Source organism: Vipera berus (genome assembly GCF_964194415.1).
Source record: "Vipera berus genome assembly, contig: HAP1_SCAFFOLD_28, whole genome shotgun sequence".
Lineage (NCBI taxonomy): Eukaryota > Metazoa > Chordata > Lepidosauria > Squamata > Viperidae > Vipera > Vipera berus.
Window position 1 is genome coordinate 774,268 of NW_027673655.1, and position 25,392 is coordinate 799,659.

Below are 25,392 nucleotides of genomic sequence, written 5' to 3' on the forward strand. Positions count from 1 at the left end.
TTAGGAAGGAGCTTTCCCTGGAACGACCACGAGTGCTATATAAGGAGCTGCCCGAGCCAACCTGGACCAGCTGAATTGATTACTTGGGGAAGGGGTTTTGCATCTATTCTTACTCCTACAGGACCGGTGTGGGTGCCTGCCAGGTGTGTGAAACCAAACATGAGCTGGCACCAGAGGCTAAGCAGTCCGCTCCCAGAGTTCAATCCAGCCCTGACATTGAACCTGAACCCGGTGGGTGAAACACCACGAAGGCGTAAAAGACCTTCGCGGCCAGCAGGAACTCAGCCACCAGTAACATGGGGAATGTTAAAAACACTCAGCGCAGATGCCCTTTGTGACCTTACAACTATTCCTGTCGGCATTTATCGCTCAACTTAACACCAATTCAGCACTTGGACTGTTGCTGTTTTTTTTCGGTTTGTTTTTTAATTTTTTCATCTGTAGGAATTCATGAAGATTTAGCAAATAGAGGACAATTCAATTTATAGCTACAACTGGCCAACATTTCTGGCCAGAGAAATTTTTGCTTAAAAATGTCTGCTTCTGCTCACGAAGTTATTAGCTTTTGCATTGTTCCTGTCTGTGCTCCAGCTACTATTATTCAAAATTATACTCTTTTTACCAATTTTAATATATCCACCACCTATATACTATGTATTCTTGGGGCTTTCAAACTTATAGACTTAGAAAAATGCTTTTTCTATGGCTACCAGATTTAGCTTTGCTTAAACATTTATTTGTTTATGGTATTTTAACTATAGTTATATTGATTAGTTTGTGTTGCTGTATTCAATGTATTCCCTCTTTGCTGGCATTGTGCCGTTCGCTTTTTGTTAAATGATCTCACACCTCTACCTTCAATGCCAAAGATTTACATGTTATGCAAGCTTATCTCAAACATTCTGCTTCTGTCATTACACAAAAAAAGGGGACATGTGGGAACGGCCAGAATTTGGTCTCCCAAGAATTTGGTTTTTCACCTTTCAGCCTTTCCGTTCTTCCCTAGTTGGGCCTCTCTGTAGTTTCAGTGCAGAGCACACTCTCCTGGCTGGGAGGGGGGCCTGGCATGTGGGAGGTTTGGGAAACGCTATGATAAAGACTTCACATACATCTTATGCTACCTTGTTTTTGTGTGATGTCATAGGCACCTGAATAATCCAATTATTTCTGTGTATACTATTTTGTGTGAGACTGATGTAGTTTTTTGTAAGATTGGAGGTGAATAAAAGTTCAGCGGGCAGTGCTCGGGGGAGTTCTTTTTCTGGAGATGAGGCTGCCTGGCTGGTTCAAAGCTCTCTATCGACTCAGGTCTGAATTCTTTTTCCTTCGTCTGAATTCCTGTCCCTACATCTGAATTTCTTTCCCCTTCACTTCTGCTAAAATGCTGACGATGAAGGGGAGTTTCCCCTTCCAGTGCCGCAAGGTCCCAAACCATGCCTCCAGATCAACACCCCAATGGCTTCACTAGAAGATGACCAAAGTTTTGGCGTGGCCCAGGCAGATCCGGGAGCTGAATCCAAGTGGAAATCTGGGGAGTGGGGTGGGGGAGAGACAGGAAGAGGGCTTTGCACAGAACTCCACCCCCACCCCCAAATCTGACAATTTTGGACCGCTTTTGCAAGGAAGAATGGGCAAAAATGCCCAAGGCCAGGTGTGCCATGTTGACAGGCTCTTAAGTGCCACAAGACTGGATGCTGTCCTAAAATCCAAAGGTGCTTCGACAAGGGATTCGTTTGAAGGTGGCATCTTTATGCGGCCATGTTACCGTACGTTTTGTATTGTCATTTTCCCTCCTAAAAGCTTTGTTGTTTTTTTCCAATTGAATTGAATAATAAAAGGTTGGGGGGGGAATGAAGTGATTTATCTTGGCCTGGCCTGCTTTGCATGTCTTCTCCTCCATGGCCAGTTTGCATTGTAAGAAATGCTCAACTCTCTAGAACTCCCAGTGCTAATCTTCATTTGACATATTTTTTACGCAATGGCCAGCCCCATTGTTAGTGTAGACTTACGCCGCGCTCTCGCCCCTGGCGCTGCTCAGCCTTCCCGATGTTCCAGAGGTCTGGAAAAGTCAAAATACACAGCAGGTGAGGAATATACTCAAATATCAGCTCATTCCTTCCCAACTGCCCCTACACTCACATCGGGCTTCTTCACATCTTATTATGACATGAAAATATTTCAGGCTCTCTCTCTCTCTCTCTATATATATATATATATATATATAACCTCTCCTGATTAAAAGAAAAATGGGTTTTTTCTTTTATGCACCAAGAGTGGAATACATTCCCTTCTAAAATCTCACCAGCCCTTGTGTTCATGAAACCCCCTTGTGTTCCTTGGTGATGGACACTCAAAACCTTCCTCAGAAGATTTAGATTGCTTACCTGAGGGGGATGATGGGTGCTAGACGGCTGACGCCCTAGCTGTATTGGAGGCAGGGACACCTGGACCTCCGGTACCACTGGGGGGAAAAATGACACTTCTTTAAAACAACTAACTTAACTGACTGCGATTAAAGACACCTAATTTTTATAATGGCTTCATGAACGGCTGGTAGGTGAGAGCACTGGACAGCCTGCGGTTTTGTGGCATTTTATTTAGTCCTCTCCATAAAGCTATTCACACCCTAAATACTTCTTGTTTTCCATTACAGCCCCTTCCCCCCCCCCCAGAACAGAGAAGTAGAGGGGAGAAACTTTATCCGTGGCAAGTTTGCAATATTAAGATGCACCAGTTTGGACTTGCAGACTGGACTAATTATTAAATGAAATGTCCATTTTTTTAAAAAAATTGAACCATGCCTAATGAACAATATAAAGCACACTGCATTTGGTTTCAAATATACTGCTCAAAAAAAAATAAAGGGAACACTTAAACAACACAATGTACTGTATTTAATAGTAGGATGTCTTATTTTCTGTTCCCTTAATTTTTTGAGCAGTATATAAATTATCGCAGGCTTTGCCCTGCTTTCTGCTTGTGATAACGCAGGAGCGTATACATCGGACAGTGGTTTGTTAAAAGAACTGTGGTTTAATATACAACGTGAAACCGACATCCAGGGAGCATGCAGAATACAGTTATAGTCGGTTATATTTAAACAGTTCAAACGAGTTAAAGATTCCAACTGCCATTCTCTTAAAGGAATAATACCCACCCGCCCACCCTCAAAATACCCTGCTCTCTCATATATCACTTCTGCCCATCAGCTACTAAATTATAATTACCTCGACACGCTGGTATATATAAGCATATAAATAGCATACGTCCATGATGGCTAGGCAATCAAGATGCAATAAAAAGTCAATAAAGAGGTGGGGATTGCACTCATACATTTATTTATCATACATCTAAAATACTGCCGTCTCGTGGTCCATTGCTATTGAAATAAACTGTTAAAATCTACCCAAATTTCTCATAATTTTGTCTCCCGCCCCTTGATGGATTTTGTTCATTTTCTGAGCATTCAAAAGAGGCCTCGTTAATCCACTTCTCAACTGTTTTATTATCCAGGGTGGAGTAATTGCTGTTCTACTATTTGGCCTCCTCAAGTGAAGCATTAGAATGTCTCTCTTTTTTTATTTATCTTATCTTACCTCGACTGGAGGGCTTCACCTTCATCCTGTAGATGAAATTCCCTGCCATCCTGTTAGATGACTTGGATCTTTAAAGCAGATCTTAAATTGTTGGGCCACGGGCCGGATGTGCCACGGGCCTAACCCAAGGCAAAAAAGAAAAATTGCGATGTGTCGCAAAATGGTGAGTTTGGCACCTATTTCACTAGGTGCCTTTACCCCGCTGGGGAGGGGGGTACGAAAGAGGAGGGGAGTTGGAAGAAGGGAGGGAGGGAAGGAGGAAGAGAGGGAAGGAAAGAGAGAGAGAAAAGGAGGAGAAAACAAATGGAAGGTGTGAGATTTAAAAACCCAAAATTTGATACTCACAACTCAAAGACAAGTCTGGTTAACAAAGGCAAAGATTTATTGAAAAGAAAATTGAAAATAATAAAGAAAATAAAGAAGAAAGAAAGCGTTTGCAAACGCGGCCTCTTAGACCCTTCCCAAGTTGGATTGTGTTCAAAGAGCGCGCTGAGCAAGTTTCAAACTAGGCATTTGATACTCTTTCAGGATACATGCCATTCCTAAGAAGCTTAAGTCATTCTTTGAAGTTGTTTCCTATTTCTAAAGGGGTCCTTCTGACCATTACCATCTATCCCTTATGATCTTATCTAGATCTTATCTCCTTTACTTGTAATTTCCACCTTGGTTGTAATTTCCACCTTGGTCCAATGTTCCTGTCTCTCGGAGGCTTTTTAACATTTCAAAAGAATTTGTTGATTACCATTTGTGAGTTCTCTGTCTGAGCAGGAAATAGATAGCCCCACATCTTAGTGTTACATTTGATACAATTCATTGGTGTTACATTTTATACAATTTATAAAAGAATAACCTTTATTTATTTTCCTTTAAAGGGATGCTTAACTGGCTCCCTATCTGAAAATCGTGAAGACTGCATTAGTTTGTTGCAGGCACTAGAGGTGACCTTTGAATATCTCTCTCCAAGGATAAAGGGATCAAGTGGATCACCCAGCTCCCGATCCACCACCTCCCCTCCCTCTCTTCTCTATCCTGGATCCTCTCTAGCCCACCCCTTTTTAGAACTGGCTGGCTTCCCTTAGCTTCCTTTGAGGTTTATTTGCCAGGCCGAAGGGGCACCTGGCAAGGAGAGATGCTGTCCAGGATACAATTGAAGGAAAGATCAGATTCCAAAGCCTTTTTGGTCCAGAGGTGGACAACCTTTGCGAGGTGCACAATACCCCTCACGTGTCATAATTTTTCCTTTCTGCTAAAGGAATAGATATATTAGCAGCTTTTGCTTCTTAATGAGCTCTTATGTAAAACGTAATATTGCTAGAAAAGATGGGAAGTGAAATTTCACTTCAGGCACAAGCAATTTTAAAATCAGTTGCAATTAGGATTAATATATGGGATTCTGAACAGGGCCTCCTCTTGACATTGGGCAGAGTTCAAGGGTTGCCTGATGGCCTCCTTGTCGTTAGAAGACAGGCAACACCAGAGCTAAATGGCATTAACTTAAAGTGGCACAAAACTCCATCGCTCTGGGTGACCTTCCCAGCAGTCTCTGGAGACAAGAGGCCATGTTGAAGGACAGCAGAAGTCAGTTCCCTGGGTGTTGCTCTCTCTTCTCCAGCATCACTTTCTGGACATGTCCCGACAGGAAGGACCCACAACCACAAGAGAACAGGGCCCCCAGGGGTATATCTGTGATTTTTCACTAACATGCTTTTCTCCAGCCTCTCCTCTGCACATGGACCCAAGAAAAAGTTTAGGATCCCAAGAGGAGAAGCTGCTTCTCCTTTGTAATTATGACTATTTGGCCTTTGAGACCTATGATGCTCTTTCTACAATTTTTGACTTTGACGTAGACATCAGTTTGAAGCCACATGCAAAGGATCTGGTATCAGGAAAGGCTAAATTCTTTGGGTCAAGCTCTCTGGGAACAAGATTTGGGACAGGTAGGGGCTCTGCTCTTGGTTGTACCTTTCTCTCCTTTCCAGATGAAGCTGAGTGCTTCTCTGTTTATATCACTGTGATATTGAATGGTTTGCCTTGGATTTGAACTGAGATCATTCTGTCATTTTGAGGATTGTATCCCAGTATTGCTTTTCCTACTCTTTTATTGACTATGAAGGCTACTCCATTTCTTCTGAGGGATTCTTGCCCGCAGTGGTATACCTGATGGTCATCTGAATTAAATTCACCCATTCCTGTCCATTTACTAGACATATTTTTAAACATTTTTGCTAATCTAGCAGGTGGAAAGTGCCATCTATAAAACATTTTATATACGTTTTCTTTATAAGAAGTTGCCATTGTCAACTTATAATTTCCTTCCCAAAGATTTTGCCATTTCTCTAATTCTATATTATACCCAAAGTTTCTTGCCCACTCTATCATTGTATCTTTTGCTTGTTCATCCTCCATTTTCAAATTTAATAGAAAGTTTTATAGTTTCTTAATCAGTTTTTCATCAGACATCAACAATATCTGATCAAACATTCTTTCCTTTATGAAAGCCATATATATTTTTTTGCATCTTTATCATATCTCGATTGCATTTGCAATCGAGGCCACTATGATAATTCAATCCCCTGGCCTAAAAGCTCGTTTAGATTTTAATTTCCCTTCAGTATCCAAAATATCCTTCTATGTCAATTTTTTTTTCCATATTGCGTTAGGTTTGTGTGAACAAAACCTCCCATTGTCGAAAGCCACACCTGGGGTTGTCAAGTAGATTTTAGTTTTTAAACTTTTCCCACCCCAAAAGCAGTGAATTTCTTACAGAGTGGTTTTGAAGGATAGGCAGGGGAGGAGATAAGATCAGATAATAAGATAAGAATCTTTATTGTGACTTTTTTTTTACCGCTCTCAAAAGTGAAACATATGCATAACACCTAAAACAAACTACGGTATATACAACATATGTACAGACCCACCCACCCCTACATATATACATAAGAATAAAATACTTGAATATCTTGAATATATACAACGGGGAGGGGACGAGGGCAAGGGGAAGAGGGAGGAGGGGAGGGGGCGATGCCGGAGGAGCCAGCTGTAGCGCTCTCAGAGGTTTGAATCCATTTTGGATCTCTTGTTCTTCATCCTCAGGATCTTTTCCAAGTTCTATACGCAGCACTCAAGCCGCTTTTCCAGAGGTGCCGGAGGATCTTCCGTGAACGAGAGGCCAGGGAGTGTCTGGATGCCTCCGAAGGATCTCCGTCCCGGCCTTCCAGAGATCCCCGGAGCCATCCGAGGACGTTTTGGCTGGCTTCAGCTGGTACTGGAGGAACGACGGCTTCCTGGGTTGGCGGGTCTCGTCTCTGCCAGCGTTTTTCTTCCCCGCTGACTCTGATGCAGGCTGGTCTCCGGCCTTCATGGACTTACACAAGTCCAGCCTCATTTCTCTCTCTCTAGAAGAACCAGAAAGTTAGAGGTGAATCCCAACCAACAAGCAAGACACTCTTCGGTTAGCCGCAGCGGCCACAGCTTTGAGGTCAGGAAACTCTCCCTCTGAAAGTAGACAAATGCCCAAGCTTCTCACCTGCTCAGTTGTTGCCTGAACTCGGCGAGGAGGGCCGCTCTGCTATCTATCAAGTCCAGGTTCTTGTTCCTGACCTTCTCAATTTTGCACCTGAGCTGTTCGTGCTCCGTTAGCACTCTATAGATGATAATCTTGATGAAATTCTGAGATTGACTTTATGCACTTAAATAGTCTATTGTCTGTCAATGATTAATGCCAATTTACCACAGTCTTGAGCTGTTGAAAGTGTATACAACTCAACATAATTCTTCCTCCTCCTCCTCCTCCTCCTCCTCCTCCTCCTCCCCACAAACCCCATTCCCTTCTAGCAGGGATGATGTGACCTCGTTGGGTAACAAAACGTCTGCAAGGGCCCTGCAGAAACCCCACTGCCACTCACTTCTCTGTCTGTTTCTTCATAAAATGAAAAACACAGAAGTCTTTCCAGTTGTTCCTTGACCAGGTCCTTCTGTCTGCAATCCCGAAGTTTCACCCCATAGTATCTGTACAGTGAAATCTGAAGGTTGGGAGAAGAGTCAGTGAATCGTAGGGAGGTCAATTGCGCCCCCCAAAGGGCAAAAGCTCCGCACGCTCACCTTCTCCTGAGACGAGAGATGGGAACTACTTTCTGGGATCGCAGACTTCTGGTGGAGGGAGGGAAATCCATCCACTTTCCTCCTGGGCAGTCTGGGGTGTGCAGAAACCTGTTTAGGCAACAAGAATAAAGAAATTGTGGCCAAGCGAAGGAGCAGAGGACGGAACGGGGCTTTTCGGTCGCTGTCTCCAAGGAAAGCGTCGCTTTCCATTCTGCATCAGGAAACCTCTCACAATTTACTTGACTTTCCTAGCTGGGACAGACACCAGGCACCTAAGACGGACCATCCCGGGCTGGATCAGCTGGAGCTGAGGTAGCTTTGGAGAGGAGCGGCTGGAAAAGCTCTGCCACCAATTGTGAGGACAGTTGTCCAGACGAAGACCCTAGATTTGCTTCCTCTGCCTGGAAGGACGAGTGAACAACCCGTCTCCAGATGTTGCTGGCCCTCGATTTACAACCATTTATTTAGTGACCGTTCGGAGTTCTAAGCAATAATTTACAACTGCAAAAAAATGACTTCTGGCCGTTTTTTGCACTTATGACCATTGTGCGGTCATGTAATCAAAATTCAGAGGCTTGGCAACTGACGTGTCCTTGTGACAGTTGCAGCGTCCCGGGTCACGTGATCCCCTTCTGCAACTTCCTGACAAGCAAAGTCAAGGGAGAAGCCAGAGTCCCTTCACAACCGTGTTCCTAACTTAACATTTGCAGTGATTCAGGTAACGGCAGCGGCAGGAGAGGTCGCAAAATGGGAATAAAGCTCATTTACAAAATGTCTTGCTCAGCAACATAAAATATGGGCTTAGCTGAGGTTGTAGGTCAAGGACCAGCTGTCCAACTCCCAGACTCCCTCCCCCCTGGCTGGTTGGCTGGGCGTGCAGGACCTGAGGTTGCAGTTTAGCAAACGGAAGAGAATCTTTGTAGCTCAGGGTTGAACTGTGGAGCACCTGGTGCTCTCTGAGCTTTGCAAATGTTTCATGGCCAAACAAGGTAACATCACCAGTGCTAGAAGGGTGGGTGGGGGGTTATGGGGAGGAGGAGGAGGAGGAGGAGGAGGAGGCCTTAGTGCTCTCAGAGCGTGGTTGTTTTCGTGCAGAGTTTTCCGACGAGGAAGAGCATCAGTGCTACAAGGGAGTGGGTGTACAGACTGGGAGAGAAGGAGAGGGAGGTCACCCCAACTACTACCTCCAGAGTCCCTCTCTTCCTCCCTCCCGTCTCTTACCTGGAAGGGGTGCTGGAGAAGGAAGCCCAGACCTTCATGGAGAACCTCCAGAGGTTCTCCACTCTCGGGCGTGATACATGAGCTGAGGAACAAGAGCAGAGATGCCGAGCATCAGCAGAGCAAAGGAAAAGAACGTTCCTGGGAGCTTCTACTAAGAGAAATGCCCATGGAGGCTCTCCGCCATCCAGGTCATGGTTGTCCCAAAGTCCAGGCAACTGGACTTTCCTCTCTTCCTTTGAAGACTTTTCTCCTCTCCTCCAGGAAGCTTCTTCCGCTCTGAGTGGAGGGTGGGGAAGGGGAGCCAAATTCACTTAACAACTGTGGCAAGGAAGGTCGTGAAATGGGGCAAAACTCACTGAACAACCATCTTACTTAGCAACAGAAATTTGGGGCTACGTTGTGGTTGTAAGTCGAGGACTCCCTGTAGAAGGAAACCACGAAAAGATCTGGTTCATCCTAAATATATGACCACGGCATTGGCTTAAAGACTGCTGCATTCACTTAGTGACTGCTGGAGGGTCCATTATGGTCAGATGTGGAGGCTACTGTATGGCAAAAGTTAGTGTAAATGATAGTTGGAAGTGTACAAAACTGCCTACAATGCAAAGTGGAAATAGAATTTGGGGTAATAATAACAACAACAACAACAACTATTATTATTATTATTATTATTATTATTATTATTATTATTATTATTATTATTATTATTATTATTATTATTATTATTATTATTATTATTTATTATTATTAAATTTCTATACCGCCCTTCTCCCGAAGGACTCAGGGCGGTATACAGGGCAATAAATACAATAAAAATACCGTGTACAAAAGTTAAGGGAGAATTAAATATTGAAGCCCAATTACAGTAAAAATTTATTAAAATTAATATTAAAATACCCCAAACCCATCAGACCAGGCCGGCCTGTTCAAATAAATAAGTTTTTAGGTCACGGGGGAAGGAGCGCAGGTCGGGAGCCATCCGGAGCTCCACCGGTAAACGGTTCCAAAGGTCTGGTGCCCCCACAGAGAAGGCCCTCCCCCCGGGGGTCGCCAGTCGACACTCTCTGACCGACGGCATCCTGAGGAGGTTCCTTCCTTCCTTCCTTCCTTCCTTCCTTCCTTCCTTCCTTCCTTCCTTCCTTCCTTCCTTCCTTCCTTCCTTCCTTCCTTCCTTCCTTCCTCCCTCCTTCCCTCCCTCCCTCCATCCATCCAGAAGTCATTCCACTGATTGAGAGAATAAGAGGAGACCTGGGAGGTCTTCTGGTCCAACCCCCGGCTCAGGCAGGAGAGCCTCCATCACTTGAGACAAATGGCTGTCCAGACTCTTCCTCAAAGCCTCCAGTGACGGAGCCTCCGTAACTTCTGGTGTCCCACAATAAAGCCCTCCTGAACCCTGGGCCACTTTCCTTGGCCTCCAGAAGTTGGAGGTGCACCACAACGTCTGCTCACCTCCGAGAAGAAAGCCATCCCGATGGTCTTCACCTTTGTGTCCGAGTGCCGCATGTATGCGTTGGCCTCTTGGTACATCATCTTCAGCTGGGCTGAAGATAATGTGAACAAGGTTCTGAAAGATCAAGTACGGAGAGATCAGACCAGATCTGCTGGTTAGTCAGAAAAATCACTATCTGAATTATGGATAAAGAGATGGAATGAGTTACTCCATTTAGAGACTTTTTATGGCTGCTCACCCCCCTTTTCAACCCTGGGTGTTTCACAACCCTTCAAGAATAAAGAGAGTTTCGAAACACAAATCCCAACCAAGTTAAAAATAACCAGCTGGATGTTGAAAATGCTTCTGGATACTGAATGGGCTACAGAAGTCTGGATCTTGCAATGTTTAGACAAATGAATGCAAATCACTGCAAAGGTTAGTGGCTGTCTGACCCCCCCCCCCTTTGATCCCCTTCTCTCTCTTCCTCTCCCCCTCTCCCTCTTTCTTTCTCTCCCTTCCCTTCCCTCCCTTTCTCTCTCCCTCTTTCTGTCCACACATCTCTTCCTCTCTCCTTCATTCCCTCTTCCTCTCTCTCTCCCCCACCCTCTCCCTTTCACTCCCTCCCTCCCTCTCTTCCCTTGCCTCTGTCTCTCTCCCTCTTTCTCTCTTTTCCTCCTACCCCTTCTACTCCCTCTTTCTCTTCCTCTCTCTCCCCCTCTCTGCTTGCCTCCCTCCCACCATCTCTCTCTCCCCTCTTTCTTTCTCCCCCTCCCTCTCCCCCTCCCTCTTTCTCTCTTCCTTTCTTTCTCTTTCAAAAACCATTACAAAATATGCATCTTCATATCAAATTCTCTATTGCTTTTGTTATTTAGAATTGTTACAAATAGAACAGAAAAGAAAGAAAAAGAGAAAAAACAAGAAAAGCAAACACCCCCAAACCATATAGATAAATACTTAATTTCTGAGTTCCCATGGAGATATCTGCTACAGGGTGATCAATCAGAGAATTCTTGAAAACAAGAAAGTAATAAGGCACCGAGACATTGTTATATTCTTTGGATGAAATGCTCGACTGTTTCCTTCAAAGGGGCATTTGAGAGTTCTTTTCAAACTTTCCCTGGGACTCTGATCAGCCAAGACGTTTTGCCCAAACATTTTGGGCGTCTTCCACAGCATCGTCAAGAAAGCTGTTCAGAAAATGATAGGGGACAATGTATGAACTCGCTCCACCAAACAGAGGATCAACAACAGGTATAAAATCAAGAGCCGGTTCCACAATCGACACAGCTACCCAAAGAGACGACTTCATCAAGAGAGAAAATACCAGTTCTGCATTTATTGTATTGGCTAACGGGGTTTTCTTGATAGTCGACCTCAACTTTTCAAATTCTTTTCCCGTCTGAAGTGCCAGAAAACGGAGGGACCGGTCGTCTAAGCCAAACACCCGGCAGAAACGTCTCAGGGCATCCACCAAGATGCCAACGTCACAAGCCGCAGAGAGTCCTGGGACAGGCACCGCTCCACAAGCACAAGACGCCTCCTGCTCGCTTCCTCCCCGCAGGAAGGAGGTCTGGGTGAGGAGCCCAATGAGCAGGGGAGGGGACCTGTGGCCGACCGCTTCAGCTGCCTCCGGCAAGGGCAGGATGAGGCCCAGAGCGTTGGTGGCCTAGACACGGGAGGAAAGGAGAGTCACGGGGGGCTCACCAGGTTACCACACAGCCACTTACAGCCAAGCTCTTCTGACTTTGGATGCCTTACCCGACCAGGTGGGAGACGGCTTCGAAGAGACGGTCCGGGCTCAGCAGCCTTTTCCAGCACCCCTTCTTCCCCAGAGCCTGGTCTTCCTCCAGACGGCCGGTGCACAGGATGAGGGTCTGCAGGGCTTGCACGGCCGAGCTAAATCAGGCAGAGGAAGGAGAATCAGGGCCAGCTGTCTGTTCAGGATATGGTCAAGTTTCAGTTTGCCGTTTGTGCGGCAACCCCAAAAGATGACACGAAACCAACAACAACACAAATCAGCCCCTCCCAAATTTTTTCTTCCCCCTCCAGTAATAAAGTTGGTTATTAGGGCTCAAGGTGGTTTGGTTACTTCCACGTTTCCTTGGTCTGCATCACAAAGAAGCATTCTTAACTCCAGGAGAAATAAAGAACGACAACGGAAGCCACAAACACTGGCCCCCAAAGAGGTAGCGGCAGCCACAAAACGAAGGTGTTGGAAAGGCTGCAGGCTCTTCCGAAGAGTGTGTCGCTACACAACAGGGACTGCCTCGCTGGTGAGAGGCAGGCAATGAGAAAATCAGTTTGCAAAACAGCCTGTAGGTTAGAGATCCTGGTTTGCACAGGCTAAGAGGAACCTGGGGTAAAAGTAGGCTCTGAGTGTGCTCGGGGCACACCGGCCCCAATAACGCCCAACTGACCAGCATTGAGTCTTACGCATAGCCAGGATTGCAGCAGACGGTATGATGGTGAGGTGGGCTGACATCTCCTCTGATCAAAAAGCTTCGCAGTGAAACCATGATTGGACCAAGCCACGATGGTTGGCAGGGTCGGTGCTTATGGGCCAGTCTGGGGATGGTTGGGCCGGGGTCAGACTAGGTGACCTCCGGGGTCCCCTCCAGCCCCAGCATCCTCTGAGACTCCCCCGAAAGGCTGCCGGCCTGCCTCCTCCCTCCACCCCCCCAACCTCCCCCCTTTGGGAACCTTCCTGACTCTCGGCTGGAGGGAGGAAAAAATCTCCCTGCGGCTTTTCCCCCCCTAAAATGGAGGGAGGAAGATTCCCCTCAGGAAAGAGGCCGCAAAATGGAGGACGCTGAGGGGCCTTTGCCGGCTTTAGCTGCCCTCCTCGCTGCCTGGCGGGCCAGCTGGGACTGAAAGGCCGGACTGCAGACCCTCCTTGCAGGCAGTGAGAAGAACAGCTAAAGCATGCAAAGTGGAGCCTAGGGAATTCTGGGAGTTGAAGTCCATGAGTCATAAAAGAGCCGAGGTTGCCTACTCCTGCCATAGACCTTGCTTGTGGGAAGGTCGCAAGAGGGGTTCACGTGACCCTGGGATGCTGCGACCGTCATAAAGAGGAACCAGTTGACAAGCGTCTGAATTTTCATTACGTGACCACGGGGAGGCTGCAACGGTCGTAAGTGTGAAAAATGGTCGTTCCTCACTAACTTCGACCGGTCACTACACGATCTGCTGTAAGCTGAGGACTAGCTACAGCTGCCCATCCAAGACCCAACCGTGCCTGACCTCGCTTAGCTTTCTCAAGGGTAGCCCTGATCTCTTTCTCCGAGATTTTCTTGAATTCTCCAGCTCCCCTTGGGGAGGTGACCAAGGTCTCCCTTGGTGGCAAAAGCAGGAGAAAGTAGAGGCGGCTTCGGCAAGCTATGTGGGAGTAGCATGGGTCCTCCTCGACTTATGACCAGTTGCTTAGTGGCCATTTAAAGTTCCGACAGCCTCTCAGTAAGACCGAATTTCAAAGTAAGAATTTCAGAGTTAAAGTTCAAAGGTCCCACGGTTGCATTTTGGGTGCTGGCTCACCTTTACAGCTGTTTGCCATCTCCCGTGGTCACGTGACCACGTTTTTTGACCTTTATTGCTGGTTTGGGGCTTTTGCTTCTGGTTTACAGCAAGAAATGCCCATTGGGCCTAATGGATCCCCTTAACGACCATGTTGTTCGCTTAATAGCTACAGCGTCCGCTTAACGACTGCTGCATTCACTTCATGACCACTGCAAAAATTGCCACTTAGTGCCTCAACTTATGACTCTAATGACTTACAACCATGAATCTGACTAAGTTACAGTGGAAAGTCAAGGGCCAGCTGTAAGTCTTTTTTCCTCAGAAATAATTCTGATGAAAACGGCTGAACTAGTTGATTTGGGAGGAAAATCTCTCAGCCTCAACAATATCAGGAGTTGTGTTCTTCTACAATGGGGTGTCCCACTGTGGCATGCTGGCTGGGGAATTCTGGGAGTTAAAGTCCAGGGTCTTAAAGTTGCCAAGGTTGGACATCCACAAGGTCCATATAGTCTTTGACTGCAGTTCCCTTAGGATCTCAACAGGAACAAATAGACCATCTGGGATTTGCTTCTATTTGGGGATTTGCATAGTACAACTTTGCCCTTCCCTCTTGTGGCCAAGGAGCCGTCATGGATACGTCCCCAAAGTCAGCAGGAATCAAACTCGGGTCAGAGAAGTTGTACCTTTTCTTGAGGGTTCTTTGAGACGGCCTAGGAATCATAGCTAGTGCATGCAGATCATGGTTGTTCTGCACCACCATATGCCCTTCTTTCATTTGGGAACAAAAGGGGGAGATGGGGAGTTGGTCCTGAGAAGGTACTTCAACCAGAAGGAAAAAGAAGGAAGAAGTGGAGGAAGAGAGGAAAAGAGGGTGAGGAAGACCGTGGAGATGTTTAGAAGTGAAAACCACGCAGTCCTATCAAGAAAGGGAGAAGGAGAAGTGGAAGCATTCTTTCCAGGCCAGGGATGAAGGGACAGGCCGAGGTGCCGTTTGGCTCAATGGGTGGATTCAGAGCTTTTGAGGAGATCTTGATTCCTGTTTCGCCTCGTCCTCCCACCAAAGCTCCGGATGGATCTCATATTGCTTTGCTTCATCTGGACGGCTCACCTGAGTATAGGCTGCCTGGCTTGGGCTACCTGCATTTATTCTTGTCAGCGTCCTAGCCGGCAGGCAAAACACCTTCTGGGTGGTTGTTTCCACCAACCTAGACATCAGCTGAGGGTTCAGTGTAGGCTGCAAACACCTGAGGAAAGACAAGAAAAGAGGAGGGGGGAATGTGAGAAGATCGTAGACTCGGAAGGGACTCGGAAGGGACCTTGGAGGTCTTCTGGTCCATCCCTTGCTTTTTGATGGTGCTTATGCCATCCTGGTCAAAAAAGCTAACAAAACCCCGGGTTGTATAAACAGAGGCACAGGCTCAAGGTCACGTGAGGTATTAGTACCACTTTATAAAAACCCTAGTAAGACCACACCTGGAATACTGCAGACAATACAAGACAATTGCTAAGCACATTTGATTTGTGCTTAGATTGTAAGCCGCCCTGAGTCTTCGGAGAAGGGCGGGATATAAATGGGATTAAAATAAAAAAAATAAAATAAATAAGTTTGGTCAACGTATCACAAACAAGATGTTGAGAGTTTGGAAACAAATTAGAGAAGAGCAACTAAAATGATCCAAGGCCCGGAGACTAAAACATACGAAAAACGGCTGCAGGACTTGGGTTTGGCTGGTCTAAAGAAAAGAAGAAATAGGGGAGAGATGATAGCAGCGTTCCAGTATCTGAGGGGCTGCCCCAAAGAAGAGGGGGTCAAGTTCTTCTCCAAAGCACCAAAAGGCAGGATGAGAAACAATGGTTGGAAACTGACCAAAGAGAGAAGCAACCTGGAACTAAGGAGAAACTTCCTGGCAGTGAGGACAATCAACCAGTGGAACAGCTTGCCACCAGAATTCGTGGGCGCTCCATCACTGGAGCTTTTTAAGAAGAGGCTAAACAGTCACTTGTCTGAGATGGTAGAGGTTCTCCTGCTTGAGCAGGGGCCGGACTAGAAGACCTCCAAGGTCCCTTCCATCTCTATTCTATTCTTGGTTAGCACCAAGGACCCCTCACATCTAAAGAAGCACGCTCGCCTGGTTTCCCAGATCTGAACTGCCCAGATGGCCAGCGTGCAAATTGTTCACCCTTCCAAATTCTGGGACTGACCTGCTATTCCAACGCATGCTCTAGAGCCTGGGGACCAGACCTGGAAAGCCCATAACTGGGTCCAACTCCAGGTTCCTACAAACCCTGGTGATAAGGTGAGGGCAGTGCAGGTACGTACGTCATGCAGGTGATTGCGATGATGGCTTCATGAAGAGTGCTGACGGACAAGGGACTCCCGGTCTCGTTTTCAAGGACTTCCTGAGAGGAGGAGGAGGAGGAGGAGGAAACACATCTAAGAAAGCTCCAGAGATACAGCCACCATCCAACTGGCTCTATTCCCATCCCTATGCTTTTTCCGGTTGACATAAGTAGTCCTCACCTTATAACTGGTCACTTAGCCACCATTTAAAGTTGTGAAAGAACTCTCCAGGACTACTTATGACCCAGATCCGAAGTTCCGAGAGACGTGCCTTCCTCAGGGATCATGTGGTCCCATTTTGGTCACCTGGCAACCAGCTTGCATTTAGGGCAGTTTGTGATGTCCCGCAACCATGTGACCATGATTTAAATCAGGGATGGGTAACTATGGATTCTTTACCACCTGTGAACGTCAACTCCCAGAACTCCAGAGCCAGCCATGCCGGCTAGGGAATTCTGGGAGTTGAAGTCCACAGCTCTTAAAGTTGCCAAGGTCGGACAATCCTGCCCGATATTCTGGACATTGGCTGTGCGGTCTCTTCTTGAAACAGCTCCAGTGACGGAGCACCCACAGCTTCTGGAATGAAATGGTTCCACGGGGGTCTCACTCTTTTGATTCAGACGTGTGTTCTGTTAACACAACACACAGATCTGACCTGTCTCTTCTAATCTCTCCAGAAGATGCTCTCACAGCTACCGTTGACAAGCAGTGCCACTGAAGAAGACCTGGACCGGATTGGCCGACATATTGCCCCAAATCATGGTTTCCTTAGCCAGGTTGACCTTGGCTGGGTCAGGCCACCAAGAAAGCAGCAAAAAGCCCCCCCCCCCTTTTTTCCCATTGCACATTCCAAAACCAGGTATGCCTTCCGTGGAAGACCTGCATACTGTGGGGGTCAGAAGGAGGGCTGAGGAGGTATCTGCAGACCCTCCCATCCTGGACTTCAACTGCTTCAACTCCTCCCTTCAGGATGGCACCATAGGGCATTGCATGCCAAAACAACCAGACACGAATGTCTGTGGAGGTTTTTTCAGGAGGCAACTGGACTTTCTTGTTTTTCTTCAAAGACCTTTCGCTTCTCGTTCAAGAAGCTTCTTCTGCTCTGACTGGGTGGTGAGGAATGGGAGGATGTCCACTCCTTGCAGGCAGCTGGTCATTGGCCTTCTTTTAGCGATTTGCTGAAGCCCCTGGGAGGTTTATCTGCGTCCTCAGGGTCCCCTGAGTAGTGCAAATGGGTGTGGAGGCACCCAGGGCAGGAAACCTCTTGTAGCCAAGAAGGCTCCACGCCCATTTGCACTACTCGGCTGGCCCAGAGGACAGGCGGCCTCGACAACTCTCCCAAAGAGGACAAATGACCAGCCGTCTGCAAGGAACATAAACCCGTCCATTCCCCACCGTCCAGTCAGAGCGGAAGAAGCCTCCTGGACGAGAAGCGAAACGTCTTCAAAGAGCAAAAAGCAAGTCAGTTGCCCCCTGAAAAAGCGCAGTTTTTCCCCTTGTGCCCTCACTCTGCTGAACCGCTGATTCTGACAGTCCTGCCTTCTCTCCGTTGACCCACATCGTATAGGCTGCATTTTACCCTTCTCCCCTTTCCTGCTCCCTTCTCTGGCTGCTCCGGTTGTGACGGGGAGGGGGGGTGGCGCTGTGGTTTTGCAGGCACACCGAGAGCTCCTGCCCTGCAGGGCTCCTGCACGGCGTCTCAGCACCCTTGAGAGCAGCTCTCTGTATCTAACCACCCTTGGCCAAATAGATGACGATAGTCCTCCACTTAACGACCGTTCAAAGTCGCAACGGCACGGAAAAAAAGGGACTGGTGATGGTTTTTCCACCCTTACGACCAGGGCAGCGTCGCCCGTGGTCCCCTGATCAAAATGGAGTCACCTGGCACGGTCCGGTGTCCCTGGGTCACCTCGTCCCCTTTTTGCAGCTGTCTAACAGGCCAGGTCAATGGGGAAGCCACTTAACAACTGTCTGACTAATTTAACAGCCGTGATTGGCTTCACAACGGTGGCAAGACAGGTTGTAAACGGGGGCAGAATTCACTTAACAACTGTCCCACTTAGCAACAACCACTCGGGGCTGAATTGCGGGCGAGGAGAACCTGTCTTCAATAGAATTCAATCCAAGTTCACTTTCAGAAATAAATTCTCCCTGGACCACCTGCCCCCTCCCCCCACTCACATTGATCTTTACGGCCAGTTCAGATTTCCAGGGCAAAGTGACGTCCTGCCTCTTGCTCTGGAGAAGAGCTTTGGTGATCAGGATCACGGACCTCATGAAGGCTATCGTCAAGGCTTCATCCTGGGAAAGACGGGGGGGAATGGGGGGGTTACAAGAAGCCGGAAGGAAGAGGATCGACTGACTTGATTGAAACCTCGATGGAGCCAGCCGTCTTCTCTTGAACTCTGAGGGCTGCCACTCCAAATATCTCCTGGACATTCTGAGTTCTGCTTCCGCCTTAGGCACGGAAGATGGCCGAGGGATTTTGGCCAGTTACCGGGAGGCTGTGAGTTCGAGTCTCATCTTAGGATGAAAGCCAGCTGAGAGACTTGGGGCCGTGACCCCAAAATGGCGAGTTCTAGTCCCGCCTTAGGCGTGAAAGCTGGATGGGTAACTTTGGGCCAATCAGCAGGAGGCTGTGAGTTCGATCCCATCTTAGGATGAAAGCCAGCTGAGGGACCTGGGGCCGGTCCATCTGTCTCACAAGGTTGTTGTGTGGAAAGGAGGAAAGAATATTACGCCTGTCCGCTGCCTTGAGTCATAGATGGATGAACAACTAGCATTTCCACAAGTCCTCTGCAATTGGAACAGGCAGGCCTTTCCCACCTTTTCACCCATTGCACCACTTTTAGCATAGGGCAACATCCGAGGACCTCCAGTCGCCTGGCAAGGTGTCAAAAACTTGATGCCCCCCCCAAAAGGAAAAAAGTGATGAAGTACAGGTAGTCCTCGACTTACAACAGTTTGCTTAGTGACTGTTCCAAGTTACCTCCTTTCCCACAATGCACTGATAACGTTACCCAGATGGGTCGTAAAATGTCTGCAAGAAGGCCACCAAGCTAAGGACTCCAGATCATCATTGTCCTGGCAGCCAAGAGGGGAAATCGTGAGAGGCGATCCTGGGAAATAACCACCGGGGGTTTCTTTTTCCATTTTAATTAGGAGGGAAGACCTGTGACGTGACTCCCAGCTGTCCGAGAAAAGGGCAGCTCACCATTGAGAGAAGTCCAGGGCGGAAGCCAGCCTACCTTGTTCCTGGTCGAATACTGGAAGAGAATCTCAGAGACGACGTGTTCCGCTAAAGGCATCATGTCCTCCAGCTGGGCTCCCATGGCTGCTTGGCCATAGCACAGCATCACGGCTGTGCGAATTTGCCTCTCAGAACAAGAGTGTTGGTCCTGGGATTACAAAGATGAAAGGGGGGGGGCAAGTCAACCACTTGTCCAAAGCTCCAGGAGAAGAAACGACGGATGGAAACTGACCAAGGAGAGAAGCAACTTGGAATGGAGGAGAAACTTCCTAACAGTGAGGACAATTAACCGGTGGAACAGCTCGCCTCCAGAAGTGGTGGGTGCTCCATCCCTGGAGGCTTTCAAACAGAGACTGGACAACCATTGGTCTGAAATGGTACACACTCTCCTGCTTGACCCAGCAGACCTCTGAGGTCCCTTCCAACTGGCCGGTTCTGTGGTCTATGTTCTATATAACAAACAGAGAAAGAACTGTACCCGGGGGGTCTATAAGCTCTGAGGCTGGATCCTGGCACCTATTAGATCAGCGCTCTGGATCCCAAATGGCCAACTGGATGTCTCTGGGAAGTCCACAAGTCTGGCCTCGAGTTGGGTTCCCTTTCCCACCTCCCTATTGAGGTCCAGGAAGTGGTCATCAACCACCAGAAGGGATGCGGCGATAAGCAACTAATTCGCCATCCTCCCTCGGTCCGATCCCCTCCTCAGTCAGAACAGAAGCAGCTTCTTGGATGAGCAGTGAAAGGAAGGAAAAACAAAGTCCAGTTGCCTTCTGAAAAAGCAGCTTTGGGTCTACTTGAGATGTTTGTTGGGGCAACTCATAATCTCCTCTCTCCGGGAGATGGAGATGGAGGATGTCCACCACCACCTACAGAGCTCAGCGCTGGTCTCCGGTCTGGAGATCTATGACCGCTCTGAGGAGACCAGACGACCCAGAGCATCAGTCCTTCTAAACACGTGGGACTTTCCTTCCCAGAATCCCCCAGCGTTCTTCTGCACTGAGTTTCAGAGCTTGCATCCCCGTCTCTGGCCTTACCTGAAAGGTGGCTTCTTGCAGAGCAGGTTTCTTTGCACGCACGAAGTGGCCGGCCTCTCTCAGGGCCACCAGGATCTCCGGAAGGTGGCAAAAGGCAGCCACTCCGATGGTTTCAGAGATTCCCTAAGCAAAGCGAGGCTTGTGAATGAGGACGTTTCAACATCTGACCCGTAATGGGGTTTCTTTCTTGCAGGCCACTTCTGTGAGGAAGGCGAAGCAAGAGCCGCCTCTTCTGTCTCTTCAGAGACTTCTGGAGTCCTGGGCTCCAAACAAGAGTGGCCCACGGGGGGTGGGCAAAAACAGGGGGCTCCACGCTTTAAGACTTGGGGCCTTCAACTCCCAGAACTCTGCAGCTAGCAATGCTGGCTGAGGAATTCTGGGAGTTGAAGTCCACACATGTATTTCTTTATTTATTTATTTTATTGGATTTATATCCCGCCCTTCTCCCGAAGGACACGGGGCGGTGTACAGGGCAGTTAAAACACAATATACAAGGTTAAAAATAAATTAAATTAAATTAGACCCAACAAGTAAATCACATTCTAAACATTTTAAAATCCCATCCGGAGCTCAACAGGGAGCTGGTTCCAGAGGGCCGCCAGTCGGCATTCCCTGAGGAGGCCCTCTCTGTGGGAGCGCCCAGGACGATGGGAGGTTGACGCCGGCAGAAGGTGCTCCCGTAAATAATCCGGAACCATGCCTAACCCTAACCCTAACCCTCCTTCTCCCCCTCTTCCTCCTCCTCCTCCCCTCCTCCTCCTCTTCCTCCTCTTCCTCCTCCTGCTCCCCACTCTTCCTCCTCTTCCTCCTCCCCCTCCTCCTCCTCCTCCTCCTCCCCACAAACCCCATTCCCTTCTAGCAGGGATGATGTGACCTCATTGGGTAACAAAACGTCTGCAAGGGCCCTGCAGAAACCCCACTGCCACTCACTTCTCTGTCTGTTTCTTCGTGAAATGAAAAACCCAGAAGTCTTTCCAGTTGTTCCTTGACCAGGTCTTTCTGTCTGCAATCCCGAAGTTTCACCCCATAGTATCTGTACAGCGAAATCTGAAGGTTGGGGAAAGAGTCAGTGAATCGTAGGGAGGTCCACCAGTGGGCCAGGAAAAGGAAATGGACAATGTGGGGTCAGCTACTCATCAAGGAGAGAAGCAACCTAGAACTAAGGAGGAACTTCCTGACAGTGAGAACAATAATCAGTGGAACGAGTTGCCTCCGGAAGTTCTAGGTGCTCCATCACTGGGCAGCCCTTGGCCCAGAATGGCATAGGGCTTCCTGCCTGAGCGGGGGGTTGGCCTAGATGACCTCCAAGGTCCCTCCCAATTCTGTTATTCTACTATTTATTTGTCTGACTAATCTCAAAGAAACGATGGAACAGAATCATTAAAGGAACGGTGTCAAAGGAGGGACAAAACGGAACGCGAACGCCAAAAATGAAAATGATTCTTTAAATCCTTGGAACGAATCGAATGGTTGAATTATCCCGCGCCGAGTTGGCATTGTGCCTTGGACAATTGCGCCCCCCAAAGGGCAAAAGCTCCGCACGCTCACCTTCTCCTGAGACGAGAGATGGGAACTACTTTCTGGGATCGCAGACTTCTGGTGGAGGGAGGGAAATCCATCCACTTTCCTCCTGGACATTCTGGGGTGTGCAGAAACCTGTTTAGGCAACAAGAATAAAGAAATTGTGGCCAAGCGAAGGAGCAGAGGACGGAACGGGGCTTTTCGGTCGCTGTCTCCAAGGAAAGCGTCGCTTTCCATTCTGCATCAGGAGACCTCTCACAATTTACTTGGCTTTCCTAGCTGGGACAGACACCAGGCACCTAAGAGGGACCATCCCGGGCTGGATCAGCTGGAGCTGAGGTAGCTTTGGAGAGGAGCGGCTGGAAAAGCTCTGCCACAAATTGTGAGGACAGTTGTCCAGACGAAGACCCTAGATTTGCTTCCTCTGCCTGGAAGGACGAGTGAACAACCCGTCTCCAGATGTTGCTGGCCCTCGATTTACAACCATTTATTTAGTGACCGTTCGGAGTTCTAAGCAATAATTTACAACTGAAAAAAAATGACTTCTGGCCGTTTTTCGCACTTATGACCATTGTGCGGTCATGTAATCAAAATTCGGAGGCTTGGCAACTGACGTGTCCTTGTGACAGTTGCAGCGTCCCGGGTCACGTGATCCCCTTCTGCAACTTCCTGACAAGCAAAGTCAAGGGAGAAGCCAGAGTCCCTTCACAACCGTGTTCCTAAGTTAACATTTGCAGTGATTCAGATAACGGCAGTGACAGGAGAGGTCGCAAAATGGGAACAAAGCTCATTTACAAAATGTCTTGCTCAGCAACATAAAATATGGGCTTAGCTGAGGTTGTAGGTCAAGGACCAGCTGTCCAACTCCCAGACTCCCTCCCCCCTGGCTGGTTGGCTGGGCGTGCAGGACCTGAGGTTGCAGTTTAGCAAACGGAAGAGAATCTTTGTAGCTCAGGGTTGAACTGTGGAGCACCTGCTGCTCTCTGAGCTTTGCAAATGTTTCATGGCCAAACAAGGTAACATCCCCAGTGCTAGAAGGGTGGGTGGGGGGTTATGGGGAGGAGGAGGAGGAGGAGGAGGAGGAGGCCTTAGTGCTCTCAGAGCGTGGTTGTTTTCGTGCAGAGTTTTCCCACGAGGAAGAGCATCAGTGCTACAAGGGAGTGGGTGAAGGAGGGGAGGAAGGAGAGGACGGAGGAGGGAAGAGGAAGGAAAGAGGTGGGAGGAAGATGGTGGGGAATCAGGAGGACCACGGGGTCCTTGTTGCTCTCTGCGCATGGCTCTTTTCTTGCAGTGTGGCCTTACTGAGGCACTATAAAGTGGCATTTAACCCTTCACATGATCTTGATTCTAATACATTCTTCTACATTGGTCTCATAGATTGTATGAGATGGATGGATCATGCCCTCCCCTCTGTTCTATTGGCTTTTTGGAGCATCTCCAGGTCCTACGGAGGAGGCGAGAAAGGAAGGTCAAGAAGAAGCAAGGCCAAAGGCTGGACTGAAACCTACCTTAGCCATTTTGGGGATGTTATTATAAAATACTCCTGATCCCGAACCGATGATGTCCTCTTTTAGCCAGTTGACGGTATTCCCCTTTTTGTTTTTGCGCTTCATCTCCATTTCTTTAGCTTTGTAGGGAGGGGGGGAAGCACAAGGTCAGATTTTGTCATTCAGAACTGCTGCACGTCCTTCGCCTGACTGCTGGTTCAGTCGTTCCAACCGAAGGGATATGCCTTTGGCACTTTGGTTCCTTCTACTGATGCAGCTGAACCCTGTTCCTGGCCTTCGTTGGAGCTGCGGAAGACTTGACAAGCAGAGGCATCTCACTGAGTGGCTGAGTCACGGGACGTGGACAGGTGGGAGCCAGAGAAAAGGGCTTCCTGGGGGTCCCCCTGCTGCTGGCCACGATTGACCTGGGGGTTGGACTCATCGCTGTCCTTCTTTAGCAACGGCAACTTTTCCAGCCTGCGGACCTCAGTTTCCCTGTGGAGAAGAGCCACTCCAGCCCACTGAAGGAGAAAGTCACCCCTCTTCAGGATATGAGGGAGCATCCAAAGGCTGCAGCAGCCACATCCCAGCTTCCAGCTCCGGCTCTGGCCACTCACCTGGCCCACCTCATTAAAATGCCAGGTTTCTGAGATGCAAAAAAAAATTATTATTATTATTCAAAACCGTAAAATACAAATTCCCCCCCCCCAAAAAAAACCCGAATCAAACCCCAAAGCTAAACAAAGCTACATTTAAAAAGTGCATAAAAAGAAAAGAGAAAAGAGACAGTTCTGGTGAGGGAACCAGGAGTCTCTCAGCAGGGGAAAAATCTCTCCTGAGTCTGGAGGCCATTTTGGGGTTCCTGTAATGTATGTTTCTCCATATTGTTTACGGGAGAGATGCTCTTTGTAGCCCTCATCTTCCTCGGAGCACACAAGACCCACAACCACGACAAGCTCCTGCCTCCCTGGGGGATTGTGGTTCCTCACACTGTCAGCCAGAGGGGGGGACGGGATGTCGGCTGTGCCGAGGAAAGGGGCCTTTGGCAACTGACCCATGGGGACCTTGTCAACGTCGATAGGGCCCAAATGGGGCTGCAGTTGTTCTGGGGTGACACCCCAGGCGCCGGTTAGTCCTGGGGCAAAACAAGCACAAATTTAATATTTTAGTAATAATGAAATAATAAATAAGCAAGAAGCAAAAAATGAAAAAATAAAACTTAGCAACCAGATTAATAATAAAAATTATTATTTTTTCCTCCCAGTTTTCTTTCTTTATCGCTTCCATCCCCACCCAAAGTGGGAAATGCAAAGCAACAAAGGACACCGGGTCACCTCAAGAGAACCCAAATCCTCTCCCTTCATCTGGGACCTTCTTTTATTTTTCTTCCTCTTTTGAACAAGTCCTTGGTCCACTCACCTCTTGCAGCCTCCAGGCTGTCCACTGAGTGCAGCCCCCTGTGGATTTCTGCCCCCGCCCTGCAATCCATCTAAGAATTAAATAACAACAACCATAATAATCATAGAATATCTCTAAAATGGATAAATGAAGAAAATCTGACAGCCAAATCAGTTCAAACACTTACCAGCCATCACATCGTTGAGCAAGGAAGGACCTCCGACCTCTTCCTTCTTTCATCCATGATCGTGATGTTGGGATCGATGGATTCTGGAATAAATGGTTCAGACCCGGATGGGGGCCACCTCCACCTCTTCTGGCTGCTTTGCGACACCTGGGAACACCTTTTGGGGGGCGTTGAAGAAGAAAAACAGAATAAAAGATAACGGACTGGTAGGTTATTTTCTTAACCACAATAATAAGGCTTACTCTTAATGGGGGCTCCATCACTGGAAAAAATACCCACGACAAGAAAAGTCCTGCTCCCCTACGGAGCCG

At 48.0% G+C, this 25,392-nt stretch overlaps 1 protein-coding gene across 1 annotated transcript; it reads right to left on the reverse strand.

The window, feature by feature from the left end:
* Nucleotides 1-6,404: 6,404 nt before the first annotated feature.
* On the reverse strand, nucleotides 6,405-24,625 carry LOC308679208 (uncharacterized protein). Its single transcript, XM_081346799.1, has 18 exons — nucleotides 24,488-24,625; nucleotides 23,518-24,142; nucleotides 22,037-22,144; nucleotides 21,419-21,535; nucleotides 20,489-20,611; nucleotides 19,453-19,602; nucleotides 18,386-18,505; nucleotides 16,184-16,263; nucleotides 14,972-15,107; nucleotides 12,109-12,246; nucleotides 11,675-12,016; nucleotides 11,305-11,537; nucleotides 10,368-10,482; nucleotides 8,919-9,000; nucleotides 7,698-7,805; nucleotides 7,502-7,618; nucleotides 7,123-7,239; nucleotides 6,405-6,991 (listed from the first exon to the last, which is right to left on the reverse strand). Exons 2-12 carry the CDS (start codon nucleotides 23,626-23,628, stop codon nucleotides 11,529-11,531), a joined length of 1,434 nt encoding a protein of 477 aa, XP_081202925.1. The 5' UTR covers nucleotides 23,629-24,142; nucleotides 24,488-24,625; the 3' UTR covers nucleotides 6,405-6,991; nucleotides 7,123-7,239; nucleotides 7,502-7,618; nucleotides 7,698-7,805; nucleotides 8,919-9,000; nucleotides 10,368-10,482; nucleotides 11,305-11,528.
* Between the last annotated feature and the right edge of the window lie 767 nt (nucleotides 24,626-25,392).